The sequence below is a fragment of the Moschus berezovskii genome, chromosome 1 (assembly GCF_049115385.1).
Source record: "Moschus berezovskii isolate FMDL1 chromosome 1, NW_MosBer_1.0, whole genome shotgun sequence".
In the NCBI taxonomy this organism is placed as follows: Eukaryota; Metazoa; Chordata; class Mammalia; order Artiodactyla; family Moschidae; genus Moschus; species Moschus berezovskii.
In genome coordinates this window covers 9,811,799-9,838,094 of record NC_142460.1, presented here as the reverse complement: position 1 = coordinate 9,838,094, position 26,296 = coordinate 9,811,799, and the positions used below count along the sequence as shown (strand labels likewise).

The 26,296-nt window shown below is 42.3% G+C and overlaps 1 protein-coding gene across 1 annotated transcript in view; it reads left to right on the top strand.

Moving 5' to 3' along the window:
- COL6A6 (collagen type VI alpha 6 chain) overlaps nucleotides 1-26,296 on the top strand; it is a 163,851-nt gene that overhangs the window by 41,279 nt on the left and 96,276 nt on the right. The window contains exons 2-8 of the mRNA XM_055416583.2: nucleotides 8,319-8,416; nucleotides 11,184-11,771; nucleotides 13,072-13,692; nucleotides 14,794-15,354; nucleotides 16,527-17,084; nucleotides 19,898-20,473; nucleotides 24,748-25,317. Of these exons, the coding sequence (XP_055272558.2) occupies nucleotides 8,350-8,416; nucleotides 11,184-11,771; nucleotides 13,072-13,692; nucleotides 14,794-15,354; nucleotides 16,527-17,084; nucleotides 19,898-20,473; nucleotides 24,748-25,317 (3,541 nt within the window). The 5' untranslated portion in view covers nucleotides 8,319-8,349. The remainder of the gene's footprint in view (nucleotides 1-8,318; nucleotides 8,417-11,183; nucleotides 11,772-13,071; nucleotides 13,693-14,793; nucleotides 15,355-16,526; nucleotides 17,085-19,897; nucleotides 20,474-24,747; nucleotides 25,318-26,296) is intronic.

Sequence of the window (26,296 nt, the reverse complement as noted above, 5' to 3'; positions counted from 1 at the left end):
CTCTTTATCTGTTCATCTGTTGATTGTCATTTCAATTGCTTCCATGTCTTGGCTTGTAAATAATGCTGCTGTGAACACTGGGGTGCATGTATCTTTTTTAATTACTGTTTTTGTTGTTTTGAATATATATCCAGGAATGGAATTGCTGGATTATATGGTAGTTTTATTTTCATTATTTGGGGAACCTCCATATTATTTTCAATAGTGACTGAATCAATTTACATTCCTACCAACAATTTACAAACATTCCCTTTTCTCCACATCCTCACCAACATTTGCTATTTGTGTTCTCCTTGATGGTGGCCTTTTTAAACAAGTGTGAAGTGCTAATCTTGTGGTTTTGATTTGTATTCCATGATGACTAGCAGTGTTGAGCATCTTTTCATGTGCTTGTTGGCCATCTTTAATTCTTCTTTGGAAAAATGTATTTTCTAATTTTAAAAATCCTTGCACACCTGACATAAACCCCACTTGATAATGGTGTATTGTCTTTTTTATACACTAAAGGAGTTGAATTGCTAGTGTTTTACTTAAGATTTTTTGTACTTATGAATAAAATGGACCTTTAATTTTCCTTTCTCTTACAGTACTTAACTGGTTTCCATATTGAGATTTTACTGGTTTCATGTAACTGAAAGGATGAATATTCATCTTTTTCTAGTCTCTGGAATAATTTGTAAAAGTTTCAGATGATCTGTTTCTTAATAGTTTGGTGGAGCTTACCAATAAATCCATCTGGGCCTGGGATTTTCTTCCTGTGAATATTTCAAAATACTGTTTCAGTTTACAAACTTTGCCCTATTTACTACAGTTATGTCTTCTTTTTCATTTATGCAATTACCAATTTGTGCCTTCTGTCTTTATTTTCATTTTGATCAGTCTATTGTGAGGTTGGTGTCCTCAAAACTTAATTTTCTTTCTACATTTTTAATTGAATTTTAAAACTTAAAATTAATCAGTAAATTAAAATCAATTAATTTCAACCAGTCCATTTTAAAGGAGCTCAGTCCTGGGTGTTCATTGGAAGGACTGATGCTAAAGCAGAAGCTCCAATACTTTGGCCACCTAATGCGAAGAGTTGACTCACTGGAAAAAACTCTGATGCTAGGAGGGATTGGGGGCAGGAGGAGAAGGGGACGACAGAGAATGAGATGGCTGGATGGCATCACCGACTCGATAGAGGTGAGTTTGAGTGAACTCCAGGAGTTGGTGATGGACAGGGAGGCCTGGCGTGCTATGATTCATGGGGTCGCAAAGAGTCAGACACGACTAAGTGAATGAACTGAACTGAACTGAATTTAAATTAATTTTCCTTTACTTTTCAATTAATTTCAACTTAATTTTCTTTATAAATTCAGCTTATATTTTAAATTGAATTTTAAACATTATAATTATTAATTAATTAATTTCAATTGAAAACTATACACACAATCCCTGAAAGTATTTTATGTTTGTTTTATGATTTGCTGATTTCTGCTCAAAGTTTTAGTACTTTAGTCTCTCTGGAGTATTTTCAGATTTATTCTGTAATTTTTCTAAGTTGGGTACTTCATTCCTAGTGGATCTGCCTCCTTGAAATTTTAGTCCCCTCAAGTTTATGTCATGGGATCTAGGAGGATTCCAGCATCTTTAGACCTGGAAAGGCTCAGTAGTCAAGACAGGCTCCTCCACTGGCTGGTGTGAGCCCCTCCCACACAGAACCTACAGGGTTTCTGGGGCAGCTTCCTCCACAGGATCTTTTCAGAAGGTGGGCTCAGTATCTCCGTGTGTTCTTAGCATAATTATCTGTGTTGTTGTTTTTTACCCCCCTTCTAGTACTATTTACTAGATCACAGAACGGTTCCCTGTGTGGAGCTGCTAGAATTTAGAGAGAATGTAGCTCTTGTGCCTCAGATGAGAAGCATACGAAAGTGAAGTGTATCTGAAGTCACACAATAGTTTAGACACTGCATGAACCCAGGTCACGAGACTGTACAGCCAGAGCTCTTTCTGATGAGCTGAGCGCCCCTCAACACAGAAGAGCATGCATTCTGCAGTGTCGAGGGCACCTGCAGGACCTTGTTCAAATGTGACCTCTATCCATAGCCTCCTTCTGTGTTTCTAGAAAATGCACTTGGGGGAAAGTGTGACATGAACAGTAAAACTGTGAAACTGAGCTGGCCCGCAAGACTCACTCGTGTGTTCTGTTTTGCTCACCATTGTTGATTCAATGTTTATTTGTTGCTGCTGTCTGCCAAGGATTTATCCCAACAGCATTTCAACATGAACTTAACTCTCACTTTGAATATTTTTCTTTTTACCTTTTGACTTGTAAGAAGGGAGGAAGGAAACAGTGACGAGCTGAGGCATTTGCTAAGCAAACAATCATTTGTCTTGGACTTCGTGACACAGACTCAGCGTTGTTTCTCATAACACAAAAGCTGACAGTGTTCTTGTTTCTGAAGAAAAGTAAAATTGGTGCTTAGAAATGATGTTTCCTGTATGCTCATTTAAAAGGAAAGAAATTACCTTTATCTTTATTCTGCTGAAGTCTTTCTTGTATCCCTTACTGACTTTTAATATTTTTTCAAAGACGTATCCTATTAAATAGATTATGAATTGGCTCATAGGGGCAGAGATCTCCCTAAAGCCCCTGATTCTTAAATAGCCTCAGGAGAAGTGTTGCACAAGTTCTAAATATTCTGGGTGTGGAGCCAAAGAGTGGGTGACTGTATTGCTTTTGCAGCTGTAGTTTAAATTAGAAACATTCTACCTTCTCAACAGAAAGTTTACAGAGATCCATATTTTTTCACTCTATTTTTATAAAATGAGTTATTATTAACATACATTATGTTAGTTTAAGGTGTACCACGTAGTGATTTTTTAACTGTTATACGTTATGAATGGTCATCACTGCAAGACCAGTTACCGCCTGTCACCAGACAAAGTAGTTACAGTGTTATCGTCTGCTGTGTATGCATTGCACCTGTGACATTTATTTTACAGCTAGAAGTTTGCATCTTACTCACCTTCCTCTGTTTCGTCTGTTCCCCACCTCCAGCTCCCCTCTGGCAACAACGAGTTCGCTTTCTGTACTGAGTCTGTCTCCGTTTTGTTTTGTTCATTTATGGTTTAGATTCCACATAAAAGTGAAATCAGACAGTATTTGTTTTTCTCCATCTTAAGCTAAACACAGAATGATGGATAAATAAGATGCACATATACAATGAAATGTTACTCAGCCATAAAAAAGAGTGGACTCTTGCCATTTGCAACCACATGGATGGACCTTGAGGGTATTATGCTCAAGGTTTTGAGATCCAAATTTTTTAAGGTTTCTCTTAAAGTGTTTAACTTTGGGAAAGGTATATTAGCCCAGTTTGCCCAAATCAGAATGAAGAGAGTACTAAAAATTCTAATTAAAGAGATTTATACTTTTGAGACTGTTTCTAAAATAAGAAGTGATCAATCAGACTATTGCTATATTAACATGGGGTGCACCATGAATTTAAGTTTTATGTTATTACTCTAAATACTATCTCCTTCATTCTCCCCTTATTTCTTTGAGTATTTACAATTTTGATGTTAAATAATAAGAATATAAATCCCAGCCATGTCTGGTAAAAGAACAGCATACAGATTATAGGCAATCCGTCATCTGGCAAACATGAACCCATGCTCACCCTGCACTAACTTTGGGATTTAGCCTTCCTGCTCTCCCTACTAGCCCTCTGTGTGCCTCGTCACACTCACAAAGCAGTGCACATAAAACCTCAAGAGCCCCTTCTGCTGGTCTCCACATTGTACATATAGCCTTACAGGATACTAGAGTTTGCATTCCATTTAAAGTTCAAAAAACTGTTTACCAAGATGCTATCTGAAAGAACTCAACTTTCTAGGAGATGGCAAGATTGAACATTGACATCTTAGGAATCCGTGAACTAAAGTGGACAGGAATGGGCGAATTTAATTCATATGGCCATCATATCGACTACTGTGGGCAAGTGTCCCTTAGAAGAAATGGAGTAGCCCTCATAGTCAACAAAAAGACCGAAATGCAGTACTTCGGTGCAATCTCAAAAACAGTAGAATGATCTCAATTCATTTCCAAGGCAAACCACTCAGCATCACAGTAATCCAAGTCTATGCCTTAACCACTAATGTGGAAAAAGCTGAAGTTGAATGGTTCTATGAAGAGCTACCTTCTAGAACTAACACCAAAAAGAGAGATGTCGTTTTCATAGTAGGGGATTGTAATGCAAAAATAGGAAGTCAAAAGATACCTAGAATAACAAGCAAGTTAAGCCTTGGAGTACAAAATGAAACAGGGCAAAGGCTAACAGAGTTTTGCCAAGAGAAGGTACTGGTCATAGCAAACACCCTCTTCCAACAATACAAAGACAGTCTACACATGGACATCACCAGATGGTCAACACCAAAATCAAATTGATCATTTTCTTTGCAGCTGAAGAAGGAGAGGCTCTATACAGTGCAAAGACTCTGGAGCTGAGGGTGGCTCAGATCATAAGCTCCTTTTTACAAAATTTGGGCTTAAATTGAAGAAAGGAGGCCATTCAGGTATGACCTAAATCAAATCCTTACAGTTATACAGTGGAGGTGATGAATAGATTCAAGGGATTAGATCTGATAGACAGAGAGCCTGAAGAACTATGGACTGAGGTTCATAACATTGTGCAGGAGCTGGAGAGACCAAAACCATCCCCAAGAAAAAGAAATGCAAGAAAACAGTAGTGTCTGATGAGGCCTTCCAAAAGCTAAGCCAAGGAGAGACGCAAAAGGCAAAGGAGGACGGGAAAGAAAGATAAACCCACTGAATGCAGAGTTCCAGGGAATATCAAGGAGAGAGAAGAGAGCTTTCTTAAGAGATCAATGCAAAGAAACAGAGGAAAACAATACAACGGGAAAGACTAGAGCTCTCTTCAAGAAAATTAGAGATGCCAAGGGAACATTTCATGCAAAGATGGACACAACAAAGGACAGGACCGAGAAGGACCTGATAGAAGCAGAAGATATTAAGAAGAGGTGCAAGAATACACAGAAAAAGTATGCAAAAAAAGGTCTTAGTGACCTGGATAACCACGTTGGTGTGATTACTCATCTAGAGCCAGATATCCTGGAATGTGAAGTCAAGTGGGCCTTAGGAAGCATCACTATGAACAAAGCTGCTGGAGGTGATAGAATTCCAGCTGAGCTATTTCAAATCCTAAAGGATGATGCTGTGAAAGTGCTACACTCAATATGCCAGCAAATTTGGAAAACTCAGCAGTGGCCACAGGACTGGAAAAGGTCAGTTTTCATTCCAATCCCAAAGAAAGGCAATGCCAAAGAATGTTCAAACTACCATTCAATTGTGCTAATTTCATATGCTAGCAAGGTAATGCTCAAAATCCTTCAAGCTAGGCTTCAACAGTACAAGAACTGAGAACTTCCAGATGTATAAACTGAATTTTTAAAAGGCAGAGGAACCAGAGTTCAAATTGCCAACATCTTGTAGAGAAAGCAATGGAATTCCAGAAAAAAACATCTACTGCTTCATTGACTGTGCTAAAGTCTTTGACTGTGTGGATCATAACAAACTGTGGGAAATTCTTAAAGATATGGGAATATCAGTCTTCTGAGAAAACCTATATGCAGGTCAAGAAGCAACAGTTAGAACCAGGCATGGACCAATGAATGGACTGGTTCCAAATTGGGAAAGGAGTACATCAAGGCTGTATATCATAATCCTGTTTATTTAACTTACATGCAGAGTACATCATGTGAAATGCCGGGCTGGTTGAATCAAACTGGTCAATCCTAAAGGAAATCTACCCCGAATATTCATTTGGGAAGACTTCTGCTGAAGCTGAAGTTCCAATATTTTGGCCACTTGATGTGAAGAGTTGACTCATTGGAAAAGACTCTGATGCTGGGAAAGACTGAAGGCAGGAGGAGAAGGGGTTGACAGAGGATGAGATGGTTGGATGGCATCACTGAGTCAACGGACATGAGTTTGAGCGAACTCTGGGAGATGGTGAAGAACAGGGAAGCCTGGTGTGCTGCAGTCCATGGGGTTGCGAAGAGTCAGACAGAACTGAGTGACTGAATGACAACAGCACTGACCTCCTGCATGGGGAAATTTCCAGATGCGGCTTGCTGTTTGTGTCCTTACCTAACCCTCATTTTTCTATCCAGATTTTAACTGGCATTCAGTGCTATTTTCCTCCATCTTTGTTATTTATCCTATTGAGCAACCTAAAGCTTCTTCTCTTATCTCTTATAACTCCTAAAGATAGCACTCATTTATAAAGTTCATAATGTAAACAGATGAGAAGTGAACAACATAAAGCTCTGATTTGAAAAGCAGAAATAAAAAGGCATGAAAACAAATACCAGTATCCCTTAACACTTGGGGAAAAAAAGACATAAAACCAAAACCTTGGAGACACTTTTTGTGTTAATGATATTTTTTGGTGTTTATATAGAATGAATGAGCAACAAGGCCCTACTGTACAGCATTACGGTTCAATAAACTGTAATGGAAAAAGGATAAGAATATATATATATACAACTGAATCATTTTGCTGTATAGCAGAAATTGACACAATATTATAAATCAGCTATCCTTCAATAAAATAAATTTTGGAAAAATAATATTAGTTTGGGATGCAGAGGAACTGAGTGCTACAGTCCAGATTTTGAATCAGAGTGATTTGGGTTTTAGTCTTAACTAGGGCCCATTTTTTCCATGTCATCTTGAATCACATTCCCCTTTATGAATCTGCTTCCTTATCTGCAAAACAGGGACAGTAAGATGACCTGCTTATAGGTTTGCTATCAATATCAAGCCGGAGAACACGTGTAAAGCTGCCGGGACAGGGCATGGCACATGGTCAAGGCCAACCAGATGATTTGTACAGAGTATGACCTTATTTTCACTTTGGGCAATCCACGTTTGGGCTAAACTTTCTCTTAATGAGAGGATAGACTGAATATAACCTCTTAAGGGCCCCTTCCAGCTTTCTGATTTCCTCTGAAACAGAATGGATAAACTGACTCACAGCCTGGAAAGTTTATATCATCCAAAGTTCTTATGAAGGAAAGAACAGAATCCCAAATTCTGGAATGTCAGAGGGACGATGGAGTAGGTGAGGAAATAGTGATAGAATTTTTTGTGGCAAAGGTCCATTTTCTGAAAGGGTGAAATATTACACAACAAGAGACTGCCTGACAAAGGAATGAGATAGTCAGAAGTATCAAACACATGTTTGGGTAAGAATTAAGCAGGAAAGACAAGTGCTAGTTTATTATCACGGATCCATTCAGTTTTCATTCAATGGATGAACGGGTGACTGAAGGAGCCCAACCTGCTTAATTATCAGATTTATTGTCAATATCTTCAATATCCTATTTTATCCCATGAAATGAAAACTCAAGGTGGCTGAAAATGTTTCAGGCCAAATTAGAATCAGAAAGCCCTTGATTCATATGGTTATAAGTAGTTGGAAGCAAAATGGTACAAATTGTGTCCTTCTGAGGCGCAAGACACCATATGGAATATGGAGGATCACTACTTATTTCTTTATGTCTTCTCTCAAATCTAAGAATAAAGGGAAATGTTTACTTGCTAATTATGTAGGAAAAGGAGTAAATAGAATTTTGACCACACCTGGTGGGCTGCCGTCTATGGGGTCGCACAGAGTCGGACACAGCTGAAGTGACACCGACGTATTCATGATGGAAAAATTACAAGTCAGGTCTTAGACTGTGTCCTAACTGTGAACTCCAAACTGTCTGCTCAGTGAGTGGACAGGGGATGAGACTGGGGAAAATAATTACCAGGAACACGTAATAGTGGTGGAACTAGAATGCATCTGGCTACTTCCACTGACTATCCAAAATCTCATGTTTCTACAAGGTCTGGGGACCAGAAGAAACTTTTTTATGATTCTGTAAAAGTTGCAAATGTTGGTGGTTCATTTTTCCACAAAGCACAGGTCAAATAATTGGGGAACCTCAGAAATTCCTTGTCTTCCATTGCCCCGAATTTATTATGTAATTTTGTGTGCTCGTATGTGTGAAAAGACTCTGATGCTGGGAAAGGTTGGGGGCGGGAGGAGAAGGGGACGACGGAGAATGAGATGGCTGGATGGCATCACTGACTCTGTGAACTCCAGGAGTTGGTGATGGACAGGGAGGCCTGGCGTGCTGTGATTCATGGGGTCGCGGAGAGTCGGACATGACTGAGCGACTGATCTGATCTGATCTGATGTGTGTGATTCTTGATTTCTAAGTAATATCCACAACAATTTTAGATGTTTATGTTTTTGCCTTTTCAGATTTCCAGTTGGCGATTTTTCAGGTTAAAACATGAAAATGCTGCTCATTTTGTTCCTTACAATAATTTGTTCCCATGTTTCTGTCAACCAACATTCTGGTAAGGAAAATAATGAAAGGAATTCGTTTCCTTAATTCTCATTATTGAAAATAGATAATATATGGGTCTGATTTGCTTAAAATTTAAGAGTTTTGTTTTGTTTTGACTATGATGATGGTGAGAGGGGAGTGGCAGCTCAATTGTCACCCCATGTTCCTTTGAAAATCATTTGTTTCTGGGGCTTATTCCCTCTTCATGGAGAAAGATATGAGAGCTGTTTTCTTGTCCTCAGTTTCAACTTCGTCTGGGTCTTCTGGGAGGTTGTATTTTCATGTGCAACCTTCTCTTTCCACATTAAGTTCAGGCCTGGAAAATTTGAAATGTCTCTTCCTAGTTTGTTTGTTCCAAAATATTTGTCTTGGTCAAACATCCAGATTTGGCTCCAGTTTAAACTGTGTGTCTGCTTATTGTGAAGCAGGTGCATTTACCCTGAAGAGGGAACTCCAGAGCTGTCCACTGTCTGTCAGCTGTCTATGTCCAATGGACTTGAAGTCAAAATACTGGTCAATCCTTCATGGCCCTTCAGTTCAGTTCAGTTCAGTTCAGTTGCTCAGTCGTGTCCGACTCTGCGCGACCCCATGAATCACAAAACGCCAGGCCTCCCTGTCCATCACCAACTCCCGGAGTTCACTCAAACTCATGTCCATCGAGTCGGTGATGCCATCCAGCCATCTCATTCTCTGTCGTCCCCTTCTCCTCCCGCCCCCAACCTTTCCTAGCATCAGAGTCTTTTCATGGCCCTTACCACCTTCTAAATAATCAGTCACTTCGTGTCCAGGGCCACCTAGATTGGTTTCACAGTTTTGTTTTGTTTTTTTTTTCAAGGACTCTGACCTTGGAAGCAAGTTTTCTGGAGAGATAAATTCTTCTTTGCCCTGAAAACATATTCCTTTGATGTCTCACTGGGCCTGATATTAAGCTTCTCAAAGAGAGGCGATGCTTTTTCTCCAGTTGTTCCATGGTTCAGATACAGTGATGGGCCCATCCTGTGCCAGTGGCTACATTTCTTTTCCCCACACAGGATGTGGGGTTTGTCTATGAATAGAAAGGTCACTTTTGGTCCCAAGTTGAGCCACCCTGGGCAGTCCTCACCTGACAGTCCTCGGAGGGGTCCCAGCCTTCCCTTGTTGGTTCCCCCTCACTTAGTATTTTCCCAGAGATGGTGCTGGGTATTTGATCATCAAAGGAATCTCAAGCTGGCTGAAATCAGCTTGCTTAGAAGAAAAGAAAGGACAACTGGAATCCACTATGCCTTGATTAGACTGCTCTAAAGAGAATAAAATAACATGCAGCAGTACCAAACCTGTTTCCCTAGCAGTTGTCAACAGGAAAAGACTGAAGTTCCTTTAATTTGATCAGAATTTATATAATAACTATTTCAGATAATCAGAATATCAGAGTAAAGTGAGACCTTAGATATTTTCTAGTTGAATCTACCCATTTTAATTATGAGGAAACTGAGGCCCAAGTATGTCAAATGGCTTGACAGAGCTGGGAGAATTAGCTGATAACAAAGTCAGGACTCACATTGCCTGTTCAGTTACACTGTGTTTTCTTAAACATACAATATCCAGAGGTATTGGTGTGTCCCTCCCTTCCCTGGGCAAGAAATGGATCTTATAGTACAGTCATGAGAGCTCTGAATTAAAGCCAGCAGACAAACCACCAGCACATTATATTTTGTGCTTGAACCAAATGCTTCTCTATCACATACAAATATAATTTCACATACCTAACATTCAATCTGGCATTGAATGAAGCCTTAAAAGCTCAGCAAAATATTGCATTCCTGTGTAAAAATTACATTATCAATAGAAACTTAAACTATAATCTCTTTCCTAGCTTAAGGTATACTGGTTTCTGTAACATTTTTCATATGTGAGAATAAATTTACCAATTATAATGCCCACTCATGACTCATCCAAAAATATCATAAATAATTTTAAGATAGATTAATACATCTCACATTTATGATTTTTAGGATTTTTAAAAACTAATCAATTTGACACTTCAAATACAAAACTAATATGTTTATAAGTTTAATATCTTTACAAGTTAATTAGGTTACTTGCTTAAAAGGAAGTCAAAATGAAAGGCTATTTTTCAGGTTTCTCCATTCAACAAATTTGATTTATTCTCGATGAAACTGTTTATCTTGTTTCTAAAAACTGAGGTCAAATTCTGAAAGAAGAAAAGGACACTAAGGGAAATTATCCACTAAACATGTAAAAACCCATGATATTTTACTTCTTTATATGTAGCTGCTGCTGCTGCTGCTAAGTCACTTCGGTCGTGTCCGACTCTGTGTGACCCCATAGACGGCAGCCCACCAGGCTCCCCCATCCCTGGGATTCTCCAGGCAAGAACACTGGAGTGGGTTGCCATTTCCTTCTCCAATGTGTGAAAGTGAAAAGTGAAAGTGAAGTCGCTCAGTCGTGTCCGACCCTTAGCGACCCCACGGACTGCAGCCCACCAGGCTCCTCCATCCATGGGATTTTCTAGGCAAGAGTACTCGAGTGGCTTGCCATTGCCGCTATTTCTACTTAATTCCTTGCAAAAGTGGTGCTAAATTCCGTGATCAGTTCAAATGAGAAGGCATATAAACAAATACTTTTCTTGAGAGAATATGTATTATTTTTCAGTGCATTGGAAAGATATTACAAATACAAGTAAAAGAGGGAAGTAAGTTTTTCCCATATGGTGGGCATTAAACTTGATAGTAAATGTTTGAAGTTTGCTCTCATTGTGTTTGTCTGTGGGTTTGTAGGTCCAGAGTATGCTGATGTGGTGTTTCTGGTGGACAGCTCCGACCACCTGGGAATTAAGTCCTTCCCGTTTGTGAAGGCCTTCATCAACAAGATGATCAGCAGCCTCCCCATAGAGGCTGACAAGTACCACGTGGGCCTGGCCCAGTACAGTGATGGGCTCCACAGAGAGTTCCTACTCAGCACCTTCAAGAGCAGGGGCCCCATGTTGAACCACCTTAAGAAGAACTTCGAATTCCTGGGGGGCTCCCTGCGGATTGGGAACGCTCTCCAGGAGGTGCGCAGGGCCTACTTCTCAAACGGGAGGGACAGGAAGCAGTTTCCCCCAATCCTGGTGGTCCTGGCTTCCGCCGAGTCCGAAGACGATGTGGAAGAGGCCGCCGAAGCGCTGCGCAGAGATGGGGTGAGGATCGTCTCCGTGGGGGTGCAGGGGGCGTCTGAGAAGACCCTGAAGGCCATGGCCACGGGCCAGTTCCACTACAGCCTCCGGACCGTCAGGGACCTCAGCACATTCTCCCAAAACATGACGCAGATTCTCAAGGATGCAGCTCAGTACAAGGACAGGGCAGTCAATGACGTCCTTGTGGAAGGTGGGTCAGGGCGCCTGTGTAGGGTTGATGATGACAAAATGCTTTCAGAAAATCAACATGAGGGAAGGATACAGACTCTGTGAGCATCTCTTTCCCCTAAAGCTGAGTTGCATTTTCAGATGTTAATTTCTGCATGCCCCATGATTGTTGCCTTTATAATCCAGTAAACTTGGGAAACCATGGTTTTCCATGTTTCACTTATCTTATTATAACCTCTTGTTTACAGGCTGCCTCCTCCCTGCCACCCAGCTGTCTGAGCTTTCTCCCTGGACTTCAGCTGCTATGTAGTTTCATTTCTGGTTCATTTAAGAGGACAATTTGCTCCTAAAGAAATCCTTAATTCCTGAAACCATGTAAAGTCACCAAAAGCTGTTACAGCTTGAAACAACTTCAGGGAGTCCAAAACCTCTGTTCCACAGAGAGGAAGCTGCAGGCGCTCTTGGAGGCGATATGACCTGACCCTGGGCCAGGCTGTGGTCTGGAGTTAGAGCTACACCTGTGTGGGTTCAGCCCCCTACTTGCTCCTTCCTGCAGCTCTGTTCTCAATTAACTTCCCCGTGCTCTGCTCCAGCTCCAACCTGCTTTCTTGGTCTGTCCCCTTGTACTATTCTATTAGCAAGGATGGTCAAGCATTTATGAACATCACTTAAGACAGGGACAGGGGAGAGCTGGTAAAGACAAAAAAAAAAAAAAACTTTGCTCAAAGTGTACAAGTCCAGACAAGTTACATAATAAACTCACATTATGTCTGGTTGTCAGAGTGAAGTGACGTGTATTGACAATAGAGAATGCTTTCTTGTAGTAATCTAAGAAATTATGGAAGCTTATTACTAGCATTTTCCCCAGATAAAATATTAGAACATCAACTGCTATTACATTTCCATCCTTTAAGAATGTTTGGACCGTAACTGCTAAGTTAGTAGTGGATTTTAATACAATAGCAGCAGCTTCTGTTAACTGAGTGACTTTTTATGCATCAGCCTCCATGCTAAACTTGACATGATCTCATTTAATCCCTACAACAACTCTGTGAGACCAATATTCTTGTTACCTGTATTTTACAGGTAACAGATGTAATAAATGGAGCCGGGAGGTGAGTTAAGATCCAGTTTTTGTGCCCAGGACCCTTGATCTCAGCTTCATCATCATTTTGGATACCTCTTTCCTTCTTTAAGTGCATAACCAAGCTCTAATTGCTTGATTAATCTCTGTGTATTCTAATTGCTCATAATTCTACGTGTCTTTAATGCTGAGCAGAGACACTGAATTAAAACTCTGCCTGTTCGTTCCTTGCCCGCAGTTTGCCAAGGCCCTTCCGTGGCTGACGTTGTGTTCCTGTTGGATATGTCCACCAATAGCAGCTGGGAGGACTTTGACTATCTTAAAGAATTCCTGGAAGAAAGCGTATCTGCTCTGGACATCAAGGAAAGCTGCATGAGGGTTGGCCTCGTGGCCTATAGCAACGAGACGAAGGTGATTAGCACACTGAGCAGGGGTGTAAACAAGTCAGAGGTTCTGCAGGACATCCAGAGCCTTGCTCCCCAGGCCGGGAAGGCCTACACTGGAGCCGCCTTGAGGAAGATCAGGAAGGAAGTCTTCAGTGCACAGCACGGCAGTCGCAAGAACCAGGGGGTGCCGCAGATCGCCGTGCTCGTGACCCACAGCCCGTCCCAGGACAACGTGACCAAGGCCGCTGTGAACCTCCGGCGCCAGGGGGTGACCGTCTTCACCATTGGCGTAGAGGGGGCCAGCGACACCCAGCTGGAGAAGATCGCGTCTCACCCCGCTGAGCAGTACGTGTCCCAGCTGAAGTCCTTCTCTGACGTGGCTGCGCACAACCAGACGTTTCTGAAGAAGCTGCGGAATCAGATCACACACACGGTCTCTGTCATTTCCGAAAGGACCGAAACCCTCAAAGCCGGTAAAGCCTCTTGCGGAGGGCAGGATTAGTCTCAACCTTTTGCTTTTTTTCATATCTTGCAGGCATTCTGTCTGCACAAGGGCTTGGAGGGCGTGATTCGGGGAGAGAGAGTTGAGTTCCTGGTTTTTTAATTTAACCCAATAATTTAACTTAATTTAACCAATAATAGGAAATGTAAATTGGGAGAGAATAAAAGCTATTGAGGTGCTGGAATGGGAAGAAGGGATTTTTTAAAAATTTCCTCTCTTGTGCAGCTTTGCTTATATTCTTCATTATTTCCTGACAGCCCGGAACACCTTCCTTAGCTATTTCTCCCCCTGCCCTGCTTCCTTTCTTGCCTTTGCCTCTCGAGTTTCTCTGCTCTTTCCTTAGTTTCTTTTTGTGTGTGGACTTTTCTCTCCCTTCTCTCCTTCCCTCAGCCTCAAATTCCAATTTAGAGGACATACAGGAAGCATGATCTGGACTGAGGACAGGGTAGTGAATTTACTGGGAAGCGCTGTTCTAGTATCGGTGAGCTCAGAGGGAGACAGAGAGCAAGGCACTTGTGTCTCAGACATAGACGTGTGTGCTGCATAAGTCATGTGTGCAGACACAAGGTGTACATATGTCTGCATCCTTCAACATGCATTTATAGCATGTTGACCACAAAAGTGGCATTGCCCAGTGTAAACGAGGCCCCTGACAATACCCGTGCTGTGTTAATTGAGCAGCCATGGATGAGGAGTAAAGAACTCCTAGGTCCACCATATCCAGTTAAATACCTTCTTTAGTTAACAGAACGCCACCCGACCTTTTGCTAAGAAGTTGCTCCCTGGGAAGAGAAGTGACCTGTAGACAGCATCTTCAAGTTTTCTTTCTGATCTTTTCCTATATCCAAATGGACTTAGATTCTTGATGCAAATCGTCTTAGACTGTCACACACTATTGACCCACCCGATGCTAAGGTTCCCCTGAGTCACGGCAGCAGAACAGGTCTTTCATGCCAGGAAGCTGTTGCCCTGTTTTCTGTCTGGTGAGGCCGGTGTTGGCCCTCCCTCTCCTGCCCCCGGGTCTCTGCCCCACTTGTCCAGATACCACACTCAGCTTCGGGTTGCATTTTAGGTTGTGTGGACACGGAGGAAGCAGACATCTACCTGCTCATTGATGGCTCCGGGAGCACCCAGGCCACAGACTTCCAGGAGATGAAGACCTTCCTGTCAGAGGTCGCAGGGATGTTCAACATCGCTCCCCAGAAGGTGCGGGTTGGGGCTGTCCAGTACGCTGACCGCTGGGACTTGGAATTTGAGATCAGTAAATACACGAACAAGCACGATGTCGGAAAGGCCATCGAGAACATCAGGCAGATGGGCGGGAACAGGAACACGGGCGCCGCCTTGAACTTCACCCTGGGGCTGCTGCAGAAGGCAAAGCAGCAGCGGGGAGGCAGAGTGCCCTGCCACCTCGTTGTGCTGACCAACGGTGCGTCCCGGGACAGCGTCTTGGGGCCCGCAAACAGACTGAGAGAGGAGCTCATCCACGTCTATGCCATCGGGGTCAGGGAAGCTAACCAGACTCAGCTGCGCGAAATCGCGGGCGAGGAGAAGCGGGTCTACTACGTGCATGACTCTGATGCCTTGAAAGACATAAGGAACCAGGTTGTTCAAGAAATCTGCGCTGAGGAAGGTAGGGCTCCTCACCTTTGGACTTCAGCCCCCACATTGCCTCCCTGCAGTGTTTTCTTAATTTTTTCTGTGTTGTTGTTGAAGTATAGCTGGTTTACAATGTTCTGTTAACTTCTGCTCTACAGTGCCACGTATATAAACACTCTTTTTCATGTTCTTTTCCATTTCTGGTATAGTTCCCTGTGCTGTGCAGTAGGACCTTGTTGTTTCTCCATTCAATACAGTTGGCTTCTGCCAACTTTTTCCAACAAATACCGTTCAAATACCCTTTAGATTTGACACTGCAGGTGTGGAGAACAGGCATAAACATCCCAGCTGAAATTTCTTTGCTTTGTGGAGCTGTTTATTCTCCAGAACAAAAAGGAGGACCCTTTATAGTGTTGCTCTATTATCTGATGCATAAAAAGAGTGCTTTATGTTTATTTAAATTGCTTTTTAACGAAGCTTATATAAAATCTTCTAGAGTTAGGTAAGTAATTTTCAACCGGGGGTGACTTTCTCCCCACCAGGGGATAGTTAGCAATGTCTAAAGACATGGTTGCTAGTCATAACTGGGGGGAGTGCTAGTTAATTGGCTTCTAGGAAGTATTATTTAGTATCTCCCCAAAAATTCCTGTGAGGATAGATCTATGATTAGACCATTGCATGTGTAATATGATCAAATGATTTCTGATTTTAAGGAGTATTTGGGGTTTATTTAATCACTTTTTAATAAAACTTGTATGAAATCTTCTAGAGTTAGATCAGTAGTTTTCAACCAGGGGTGATTTTGTCCCTTAGGGGATGGTAAGAAATGTCTAGAGACATTTACTTAGGGTGGTCATCATTGGGGGTTGCTAATGGCATCTAACAGGTAGAGTCCAGGGATCCTGCTAAACATTCTTCAGTATCCTACAGTGCATGGATTGCCTTCCACAATACAAACTTTCCAACCACAATGTCAGTCGTGCTGAGGTTGAGAAGCCCTGGGTTATATGTTAGAGCAAATTACTAAATAATAAAGAGAATAGGCTCCCCTTCATCAACTTCAGTGCTTTATTTACCTGTTAACAACCCTTAGCAAGCACACGCTTAACTTGATACAGAATCGTCTGTGTTTTAGATTCTCCTGTTCCCTCTTCCTCTTTTCGCATGAAGCCACCTTGAATAGCCCATCTCCCTTCTCCCTTGCAGCCTGCAAAGAGATGAAGGCCGACATCATGTTCCTGGTGGACAGCTCTGGCAGTATAGGACTAGAGAACTTCATCAAAATGAAAACATTTATGAAAAACCTGGTGAGCAAATCTCAGATCAGGGCAGATCGAGTGCAAATCGGCGTGGTCCAGTTCAGCGACGTCAATAAGGAGGAGTTTCAGCTCAACAGATACACGTCCCAGGGGGAAATTTCAGACGCAATAGACCGAATGGCTCACATTGGAGAAACCACCTTGACGGGGGGTGCTCTGACCTTTGTGTCTCAGTACTTCAGCCCTGCCAAGGGAGCCCGGCCCAACGTCAGGAAATTCCTCATCCTCATCACGGACGGTGAGGCCCAGGACACAGTCAGGGACCCAGCGGTGGCGCTTCGGGAAGAAGGCATCATTATCTACTCTGTCGGGGTGTTTGGCTCCAACGTCACCCAGCTGGAGGAGATCAGCGGGAGGCCGGAGATGGTGTTTTATGTTGAGAATTTTGACATTCTGCAGCACATTGAGGATGACCTTGTTTTTGGAATATGCAGCCCCCGTGAAGGTAAGCATGGGCATATTCACCAGGGGGATTGTCGAATCACCACACATCCATGTAGGTCCTTGCTTCCTGAACTAAGCAGTCTCCTATTTGAACACTATAACCTGGTTTTGTTCAATTGAACTATTTATCCTAGTAGCTTTTGGCTCACATATAGAAATGCAAGTTTCCTCAACGGATCTGTTAAAATCAGACAGTAAGGAACAATTAAGATCTACCTGGATTCTTTCCCATTTGTAGACAAAGGACTAGGGGGATGGATCCTCCATTTAATGAAAATAGTACCATACAGGGTTTTAGGTCTGGTTGCCTAGAAGCAGAGTCTGAGTGAGGCGTTCTTATGGAAGCAATTGATTTACTTATTGCTTTAAAAAAATTATTGAAGTATAGTTGATTTACAGTGTCAGGTTAGTTTCAGGTGTGCAGAAAATGATTCAGTTATACATACGTACGTGTGTGTGTGCGCGTGTGTATGTTCCTTTTCATATTCTTTTCCCTTATAGGTTATTATAAAATATTGAGTATAGTTCCCTGTGCAAATAAGTGATATCATATAATATTTGTCTCTTTCTGTCTGACTTGATTTAGTATGATAATCTCTAGGTCCATCCATGTTGCTGGAAATGGCATTATTTCCTTCTTTTTATGACTGAGTTACGTTCAGTTGTATATATACCTATATATACCATATCTCTAGCCATTCATCTATTGATAATGCTTAGGTTATTTCATGTCTTGGCTATTATAAGTGCTGCTATGAGCATTGAGGTGCATTTATCTTTTGAATTATATGGTTTTCTCTGGATTTATGCCTAGGAGTGAAATTGCTGGATCATATGGCAGTTCTTTTTTTTTATTTTAGGGAACCTAAAATGCTCTTCTCCATGGTGTCTGCCCCAATTTACATTCCCACCAACCATGTGGGAGGGTTCCCTTGTCTCTGCACCCTCTCCAGCACTTATTGCTTGTAGACTTTTTGATTTATTGAAGTGTCTTCAGAAGAGAAGTAGGGAAAGCAGTACAGGGCATGGGTAGGAGTTAAGCAGGGAGGTTTTTTTAGCTGGAGTCTGGCTTCAGCCTGATCCAGCAGGGAGCAAGGGAGCATGAATTACAGCACAGAGTTGGTTCCACCTTGAGGCAGGGTAGCGGCCTTATATCATCTGAGTTTAGGAACTACATGTGGTCTGCTGAAGACAGGAAGTAGGGGGACGTAACCCCTGGACAGGGTGGCTCCCCTTTGACCTAACATCCACTGTTTATGTTTGTTCATTTTACAATTTTTTAAAACCTTTAAAATACTTCTATGAAATGAGATAATCTTTGTAAAAACATGTTGATATTCATTAAATCTTATGAAGGAGGAACAAGATATAGGAACTTGAGCAACGGATACTTCAAAGGAAATAAATGGGTAGTCGTCATTGTGTTCCCAGGGTACTGCAGAATGAAAGTAATAAAGGTTCAGCAGAAATAAGGAAGTCACGGGGCTTAACAACAGAGGCATTCTGAAAAACTTCTATGAAGGAGGTGAATCTTAACGGAATTTTGAAGGAAAAAAGGGACATCATCTTGTTGTTCAAATAAGAGTTCTGGCCAACCTGCACTAGAAGTATTGGTGACTGTGATCTATATTTTGAGGCTGGAGAAGTACACCTGGATTGTGCATCCTGGTAACTCCAACCAGAACAAATATGGTCTCTCTGAAGGGTGCTTTGACTGAGCAGTCTACCCTGCAGCCTCCCGAATAATCCAAGCAGGCTCCCCTGGGCAGCTGAAGGCCCAGGGGACATCGTTTCTATTTGTGTGGAACCAGACTGTCTGGGTGATGTGGTCATGGGTCTGTGCATGTAGCCTCTAGTTAGGTGGGTAAGTGTATTGGCTTTAGGGTTTGCAACAGCCCTACCATGTTGTAAGAAAGTGGCTTCCAAAGAAGGGAATGTGGTGAGCCTTGGGGAAGGGTTAGGGAAACCTTTTCACAATTCCATTACTCCAGAATGGATGAGTTAACAGTTGAAACATACCTTCCTAAGGCCTGTAGACAGATGGTGCTACATACGGACTAAATCATTCACCATCCTACAGTTCCACTTCTCTAGAATGAATGAGTTGGAGTTTGGAACTCTGCACCTTGAGAATAGAATGTGATACACACATGGATTACTTTCCTTTTCCACGGCATTGACCCCACATTTAAAAAGTTAATGAGAGGTCATGCTAGGATCACTTGGTTGGGCCAAGTGTGAAATGGACTAATTTCTATAACAAAGCCCAAATATGAATACAGATTATGTTTTAAGAAAGCCAAAAAAATGAGAAAATGCAACCTTGAAAAGTTAGCTGTGAAGAAACTATAGTGTTGCCAAATTTATTTTCATCTGGTCATTTCCCCAAGGTTTATCTTAAGAATTAAACCTCATGATCCCTGTGGCTTAAAAAAAAAAAAAAAAAAATAGGCAAATTTGTATAAACGAAAGCACATGGGAAAGGTACCACTTATATAGGAAAATTTCCTCAGAATTGTGAATTGGGTTTTTTTTAGGTTGTCATGTTTATCTCTGATATCCTGTGACTGTCACCCCACCCTCTTCCCACCCACTGTAGCAGGCTTCATGTCACATCTGCCTTGTCCTGAAAGACACACAAATGAGTGTGTGTGTTGTGTCTGTTATCCAGGGAGCAGACATTCAGATGTACAACTTGATCCTGTGGAGGCGAGACCCTGGCATTTAAAATGCAGGGGGATGGGGCGGGGGATGTGAGTCCCCCATGATGTGCAAAGCTAATCTCATCAGTTTTCCTTTTCCTTCCTCTTTCAGAATGCAAGCGCATTGAAGTTTTAGACGTCGTGTTTGTAATTGACAGCTCTGGCAGCATTGACCACGATGAATACAACATCATGAAGGACTTTATGATCGACTTGGTGAAAAAAGCTGACGTGGGCAAGAATCATGTACGGTTTGGGGCTCTGAAGTACGCGGATGACCCGGAGGTGCTCTTTTATCTGGATAACCTTGACACCAAGTGGGAGGTGATCTCGGTGCTCCAGAATGACCAGCCCATGGGGGGCAACACTTACACCGCTGAGGCCCTGGGCTTCTCAGACCACATGTTCACCGAAGCCCGGGGCAGCCGTCTGCACAAAGGGGTCCCCCAGGTCCTCATCGTGATCACCGATGGGGAGTCCCACGATGCCGATAAGCTCAATGCCACAGCCAAGGCCTTGCGGGACAAGGGAATCCTCGTCCTGGCCGTGGGCATCGCCGGTGCCAACCCTGTGGAGCTGCTGGCCATGGCAGGATCGAGTGACAAGTACTTCTTCGTGGAAACTTTTGGAGGTCTGAAGGGGATATTTTCAGATGTGTCTGCCAGTGTGTGTAACTCTTCAAAAGTAGGTAAGATTCATCCATTAAGTTTTCTTAATTATCAGAAGAGGTCGAAACAAGCAGGAAACCAAATTGGGCACTGAGGATTTTGTAGAAGTTCCCACCCTGTGAAATCTGCAGCCTTGTACAGCCTTCCTACTCACCTCTGCCTAAATTCTTCCAGTGATGGAAAATTCACCATTTTTTTTTCTTTTGATGAAGAGAAGCTGTACCCCCTTTTTAAATTTTTTTAAATTTTATTAACACCAAAAACGTTTTTTACTGGGGTATGGCCGATGAACAATGTGGCGGTAGTCTCGGGGAACACAGGAGGGACTCAGCCATACATACACAGGCATCCCTCCTCCCCCAAACCGCCCTCCCACCCGGACTGGCACAGAACATTGAGCGGAGTTCCATGTGCTGTACAGGAGGTCCTGCTATATTTAAAACGAATAACCAACACAATTCACATGTTTTGAACAGGTTGTATTTATTGGAACACAAATGGGTTTTTGCATGCCACTTTCACCCACAGAAAGTTCTTTTTCCTGTTCTTCACACAAGAAATTAAGTCCCTCTCTTGCTAAGAACCACTGGTTAAAGTCCTATCTCCTCCAGTCTGGAAGTTTCCAGTTTCTTCACATGTTTCTGTTAAGTCCCAAGCTCATTTGAGACATGGAGCCCAGTGCTAAACACCCAATTTTAGCCTTGGATGTTTCCAGAGCAGAGAGTGTATAGGACTTCTTCTGCCCTAAATGCTGTGCTTCTGTTCTGGCAGCTCAAAATTGCATCGCCACATCCATGTATATATGAATTCATTCATTTACTTGTTCAGCTGCCAATTTACAATTTCGTATCAAAGGGAGATTATGGTCTTTTAAAACTCCTTAGTATTTTTATTAGGATGTGTTTTACTAAAAATACCAAGTATTTTTGTTAGGAGAGTTAATATTAATCTAGGATTTCAATATCTTGGTGCAGCTCCTTTTAAAAATGATTCAACTTCCCTGTTTTTCATATGCTGTGCCTCCTGAGACTGCAGCTACTATCTTTTTCATTTACAAAACTAACAAATTCCATCTGGATCTCAACAAAAGCCAGGATGAGTCTCTTACCTTCTAGCGGCCAATGTCTAAAATTCAGTCTGACCTTTTCAAGTCCACTGTAGAAGTTGAAGCTGAATTTTTATACTGAGTGTTCTCCCTTGGGCACAAAGTTCATTTCCTTTATTTGAATCTGAAACAAAGGAATTTAATGAACTAACCAGTTCATGAATGATCTATTCATCCAATATTTTATCTCTACCTTGCTTATCTCAGCTCCAGAAATCTCAGATATCTTTCATTTTTTCTGAGGCTAAAATGAGAATTAATAAAGTTAAGTCAGTGATGAGCTCTATGGGGAATTCAAGGAAATTTTAATGCTTTCCAGAAGGCTGAAGAACACACATGAGCATGTGCCAAGCATAACTCATTCACTGGCAATGGCCTTTCACATTCTTTTTGTTAATTAGCTGTGATAAGACAAGGGCAACATCTCTAAGCCATAGTGCATTGTTCAAAATCATTTCTCTCAAGTGGACATTTTTGCCTGTACGCACCAGAAAGCGGACTGGTTAAAAGACAAAGAGACTAGATATAGGCTGGAAGTCTTGAGTCTTAAAACTCAATTTGCCAGAAACGAGAAAAGCGCTGATTGATTCAACTGGCCAGCAAGGCCAAGTCAATAATAAAGACCATCTGTCTGTTTGTTCGCATCCCTAGGTGGGTGTGTCATTTATTTTTCTTGTTATGCTACCACTGTCACTGGGCTTTCTGAAAGCATTAAGCCTAGATTGCAGGTGAGAATAACCTCTCTGTTGCATCACCCCCAGTTCTCTGTCATCTCAGAAAAGAAAGCGGTGTGAAGTCAAACAGAAAAGAGAGGCCTAAAAGGATGTGGGACTATGCCTGGTGCTGACTCTATGACACAGTTGTGTGTCTTTGTTTTCTCTCCAATTAATGGGACCACAGGGTGGCATAAACTAAAACACCACCTTCAGAAATAGCATTTCCCTATCAGTTCAGTTCAGCCGCTCAGTCGTGTCTGACTCTTTGCAACCCCATGGACTGCAGCACACCAGGCCTCCCTGTTCATCACCAACTCCCAGAGTCTACTCAAACTCATGTCCATCAAGTTTGTGCTGCCATCCAGCCATCTCATCCTCTGTCGTCCCCTTCTCCTCCTGCCCGCAATCTTTCCCAGCATCAGGGTCTTTTCAAATTAGTCAGTTCTTTGCATCAGGTGGCCAAAATATTGGAGTTTCATCCATAACATCAGTCCTTCCAATGAATATTCAGGACTGATTGCATTTAGGATTGACTGGTCTGACCTCCTTGCAGTCCAAGGGACTCTCAAGAGTCTTCTCCAACACCACAGTTAAAAAGGATCAATTCTTCAGTGCTCAGCTTTCTTTATGGTCCAACTCTCACACCCATACATGACCACTGGAAAAACCATAGCCTTGACTAGACAGACCTTTGTTGGCAAAGTAGTGTTTCTGCTTTTTAATATGCTGTCTAGGTTGGTCATAACTTTTCTTCCAAGGAGCAAGTGTCTTTTAATTTCATGGCTGCAGTCACCATCTGCAGTTATTTTGGAGCCCAAGAAAATAAAGTCTGTGACATTTTCCATTGTTTCCCCATCTATTTACCAAGAAGAGATGGGAGCAGATGCCATGATCTTCATTTTTTGAATGTTGAGTTTTAAGTCAAATTTTTCACTCTCCTCTTTCACTTTCATCAAGGGGTTGCTTAGTTCCTTTTTGCTTTCAGCTATGAGGGTGGTGTAATTTGCCTATCTGAGGTTATTGATATTTCTCCTGGAAATCTTGATTCCAGCTTGTGCTTCAACCAGCCTGGATTTTTGCATGATGTATTCTGCATGTAAGTTAAATAAGCAGGGTAACAATACTCCTTTCCCAAATTGACATACTCCTTTCCTGATTTGGAACCAGTCTGTTGTTCTGTGTCCAGTTCTAACTGTTGCTTCTTGACCTGCATACAGATTTCTCAAGACTCAGGTCAGGTGGTCTGGTATTCCCATCTCTTGAAGAATTTTCCATAGTATGTTGTGATCTACATAGTCAAAGACTTTAGCATAGTCAATGAAACAGAAGTAGATGTTTTTATGGAATTGTCTTGCTTTTTCTGTGATCCAGTGGATGTTGGAAATGTGATCTCTGGCTCCTCTACCTTTTCTAAAACCAGCTTGAGCATCTGAAAGTTCTCGGTTCACGTACTACTGAAGCCTGGCTTGGAGAATTTTGAGCAATACTTTGCTGGTGTGTGAGATGAGTACCATTTTGAGGTAGTTTGAACATTCTTTGGCATTGCCTTTCTTTGGGATTGGAATGAAAACTGACCTTTTCCAGTCCTGTGGCCATGGCTGAGTTCCAAATTTGCTGGCATATTGAGTGCAGCACTTTCACAGCATCATCTTTTATGATTTGAAATCACTCAGCTGGAATTCCATCACCTCCACTAGCTTTGTTCGTAGTGATGCTTCCTAAGGCCCACTTGACCTCACATTCCAGGATGTCTGACTCTAGGTGAGTGATCACACCATCATGGTTATCTGGCTCATTAGGATCTTATTTGTATAGTTCTTCTGTGTATTCTTGCCACCTCTTCTTAATATCTTCTGCTTCTGTTAGGTCCATACAGTTTCTGTCCTTTATTGTGCCCATCTTTGCATGAAATATTCTCTTGGTATCTCTAATTTTCTTGAAGAGATCTCTAGCCTTTCCCTTTCTATTGTTTTTTTCTATGTTAGGGTTAACATAGAAACCCTATGTTATAGAAACCCATTGTTCATTTAGGAAGGCTATCGTATCTCTGCTTGCTATTTGTTGGAACTCTGCATTCAGATGGGTATATCTTTCCTTTTCTCCTGTGCCTTTAGCTTCTCTTCTTTTCTCAGCTATTTGTAAGGCCTCCTGAGACAGCCATTTTGCATGTTTGCATTTTTTCTTCTCGGAGATGGTTTTGACAATGGCCGCCTATACAGTGTTACAAACCTCCATCCACGGTTCTTCAGGCACTCTGTATATCGGATGTAATCTAATCTAATCGTAAGGGATTTGATTTAGGTCATACCTGAATGGTCTAGTGGTTTTCCCTACTTTCTTCAATTTAAGTTGAATTTTGCAATAAGGAGTTCATGATCTGAGCCACAGTCAGCTTCCGGTCTTGTTCATTTGACTTCCCCTGCTCAGTTAGAGAAAGAATAACAATCTGATTTTGTTGTTGTGTTCTTTGTAGACTGTGAAATTGAAAAAGTCGATCTCGTGTTCCTCATGGATGGTTCAAACAGCATTCATCCAGATGACTTTAGGAAGATGAAGGAATTCGTGGCATCTGTCATTCAAGACTTTGATGTCAGTACCAACAGAGTGCGTATAGGAGCTGCCCAATTCAGCCACATCTACCGGCCGGAGTTCCCGCTGGGAATGTTCATCAGCAAACAGGAGATCTCGTTTCAGATTGAAAGCATCCAGCAGATCTTCGGGTACACCCACATCGGCGCCGCCCTCCGGCAGGTGGGGCAGTACTTCCGGCCGGACATGGGCAGCCGGGTCCACACAGGCACCCCCCAGGTGCTGCTGGTCCTCACGGACGGCCAGTCCCAGGACGAGGTGGCTCAGGCCGCCGAAGAGCTGAGACGAAAAGGCGTGGACATTTACTCCGTGGGCATTGGGGATGTGGATGACCAGCAGCTCGTTCAGATCACGGGGACCGCGGAGAAGAAGCTGACGGTTGACAACTTCGACGAACTGAAGAAAGCCAAGAAGAGGATTGTTCGCAACATCTGTAGCTCCGGGGGCGACAGCAGTGAGTGTCCAGCGGGCCCCTAGGGTCCACGCCTTCTCTGGGGCTGCGGGGAGAATGCAGATTCGTGCCTGTTGATTTCAAACGGAACCTTGCACAGTTATCAGGTGTTTCCTGTCCCTTGTAGATTGAGACTCTTGTCCGTTTTCCTCTCCTGGGAGCATATGCCCTCCTTGTGATGGGAATGCTTCACCTTCTGAAGGTGTGAGGACAAGACCTGTTTACACTCTGGTTGGTTTCAGAGGTTGAAGAATGTGTCCCCCCAAAGCAAACTATTTGACAGATTTGGGTTGCCTGGCAGTGGGGATGCCAACTTCTGCCACAGGTAAGAAGGGAGTATCTTAGAGTTTAGAGCGTTAATGTGAAACTTCAACGTAGAAGTTGGTAAATATTTTCTTAAAAATTAGCACATTTTGACATTTTTTCCAGCAGATGGAAGAAAAGGTCTTAAAGGAGAAATAACTTTTTCTATTTTTATAAAAGTCCCCAGTGGGTTGGCCATGATTCTGTATAGCTACCTGTGGTAAAGAGTAACCCTAGATTTCCACCAGGGAGAGGAAGGCTACATGACTGTTAAGAGGCAGCTCTGGAGATGAGTGGTTAATGGACTATAAATGCCCATTTAGTAGCCACTTTTTCTTGCACAAGTGGCTTAACATTCCTAAGTTTAATTTTCTCATCTGTAAAAATGAACCACAAAGCATCTAGTTCAAAAGATCGTTGTGAAGGTGAAATGAGGAAACGCACATTTAACATTACTTTGAATAAACATGACACCTGGGACGTCATTATCAAGTCACTTCACTTTTGTCTACCATCTACCCATTTGATTTATTCGTGGGGTCAGCTCTTGCCTTGCCCCCAGTCACTTTAAAGAAGTAAGGGAACCTCTTCTTGGTGAAGGATATATCCATCCTTGGATAACTCTTCAGACTTCACACTCAGTCAAGTTCACTGTGCTTTCCCTGCTGCAGGCCGATCA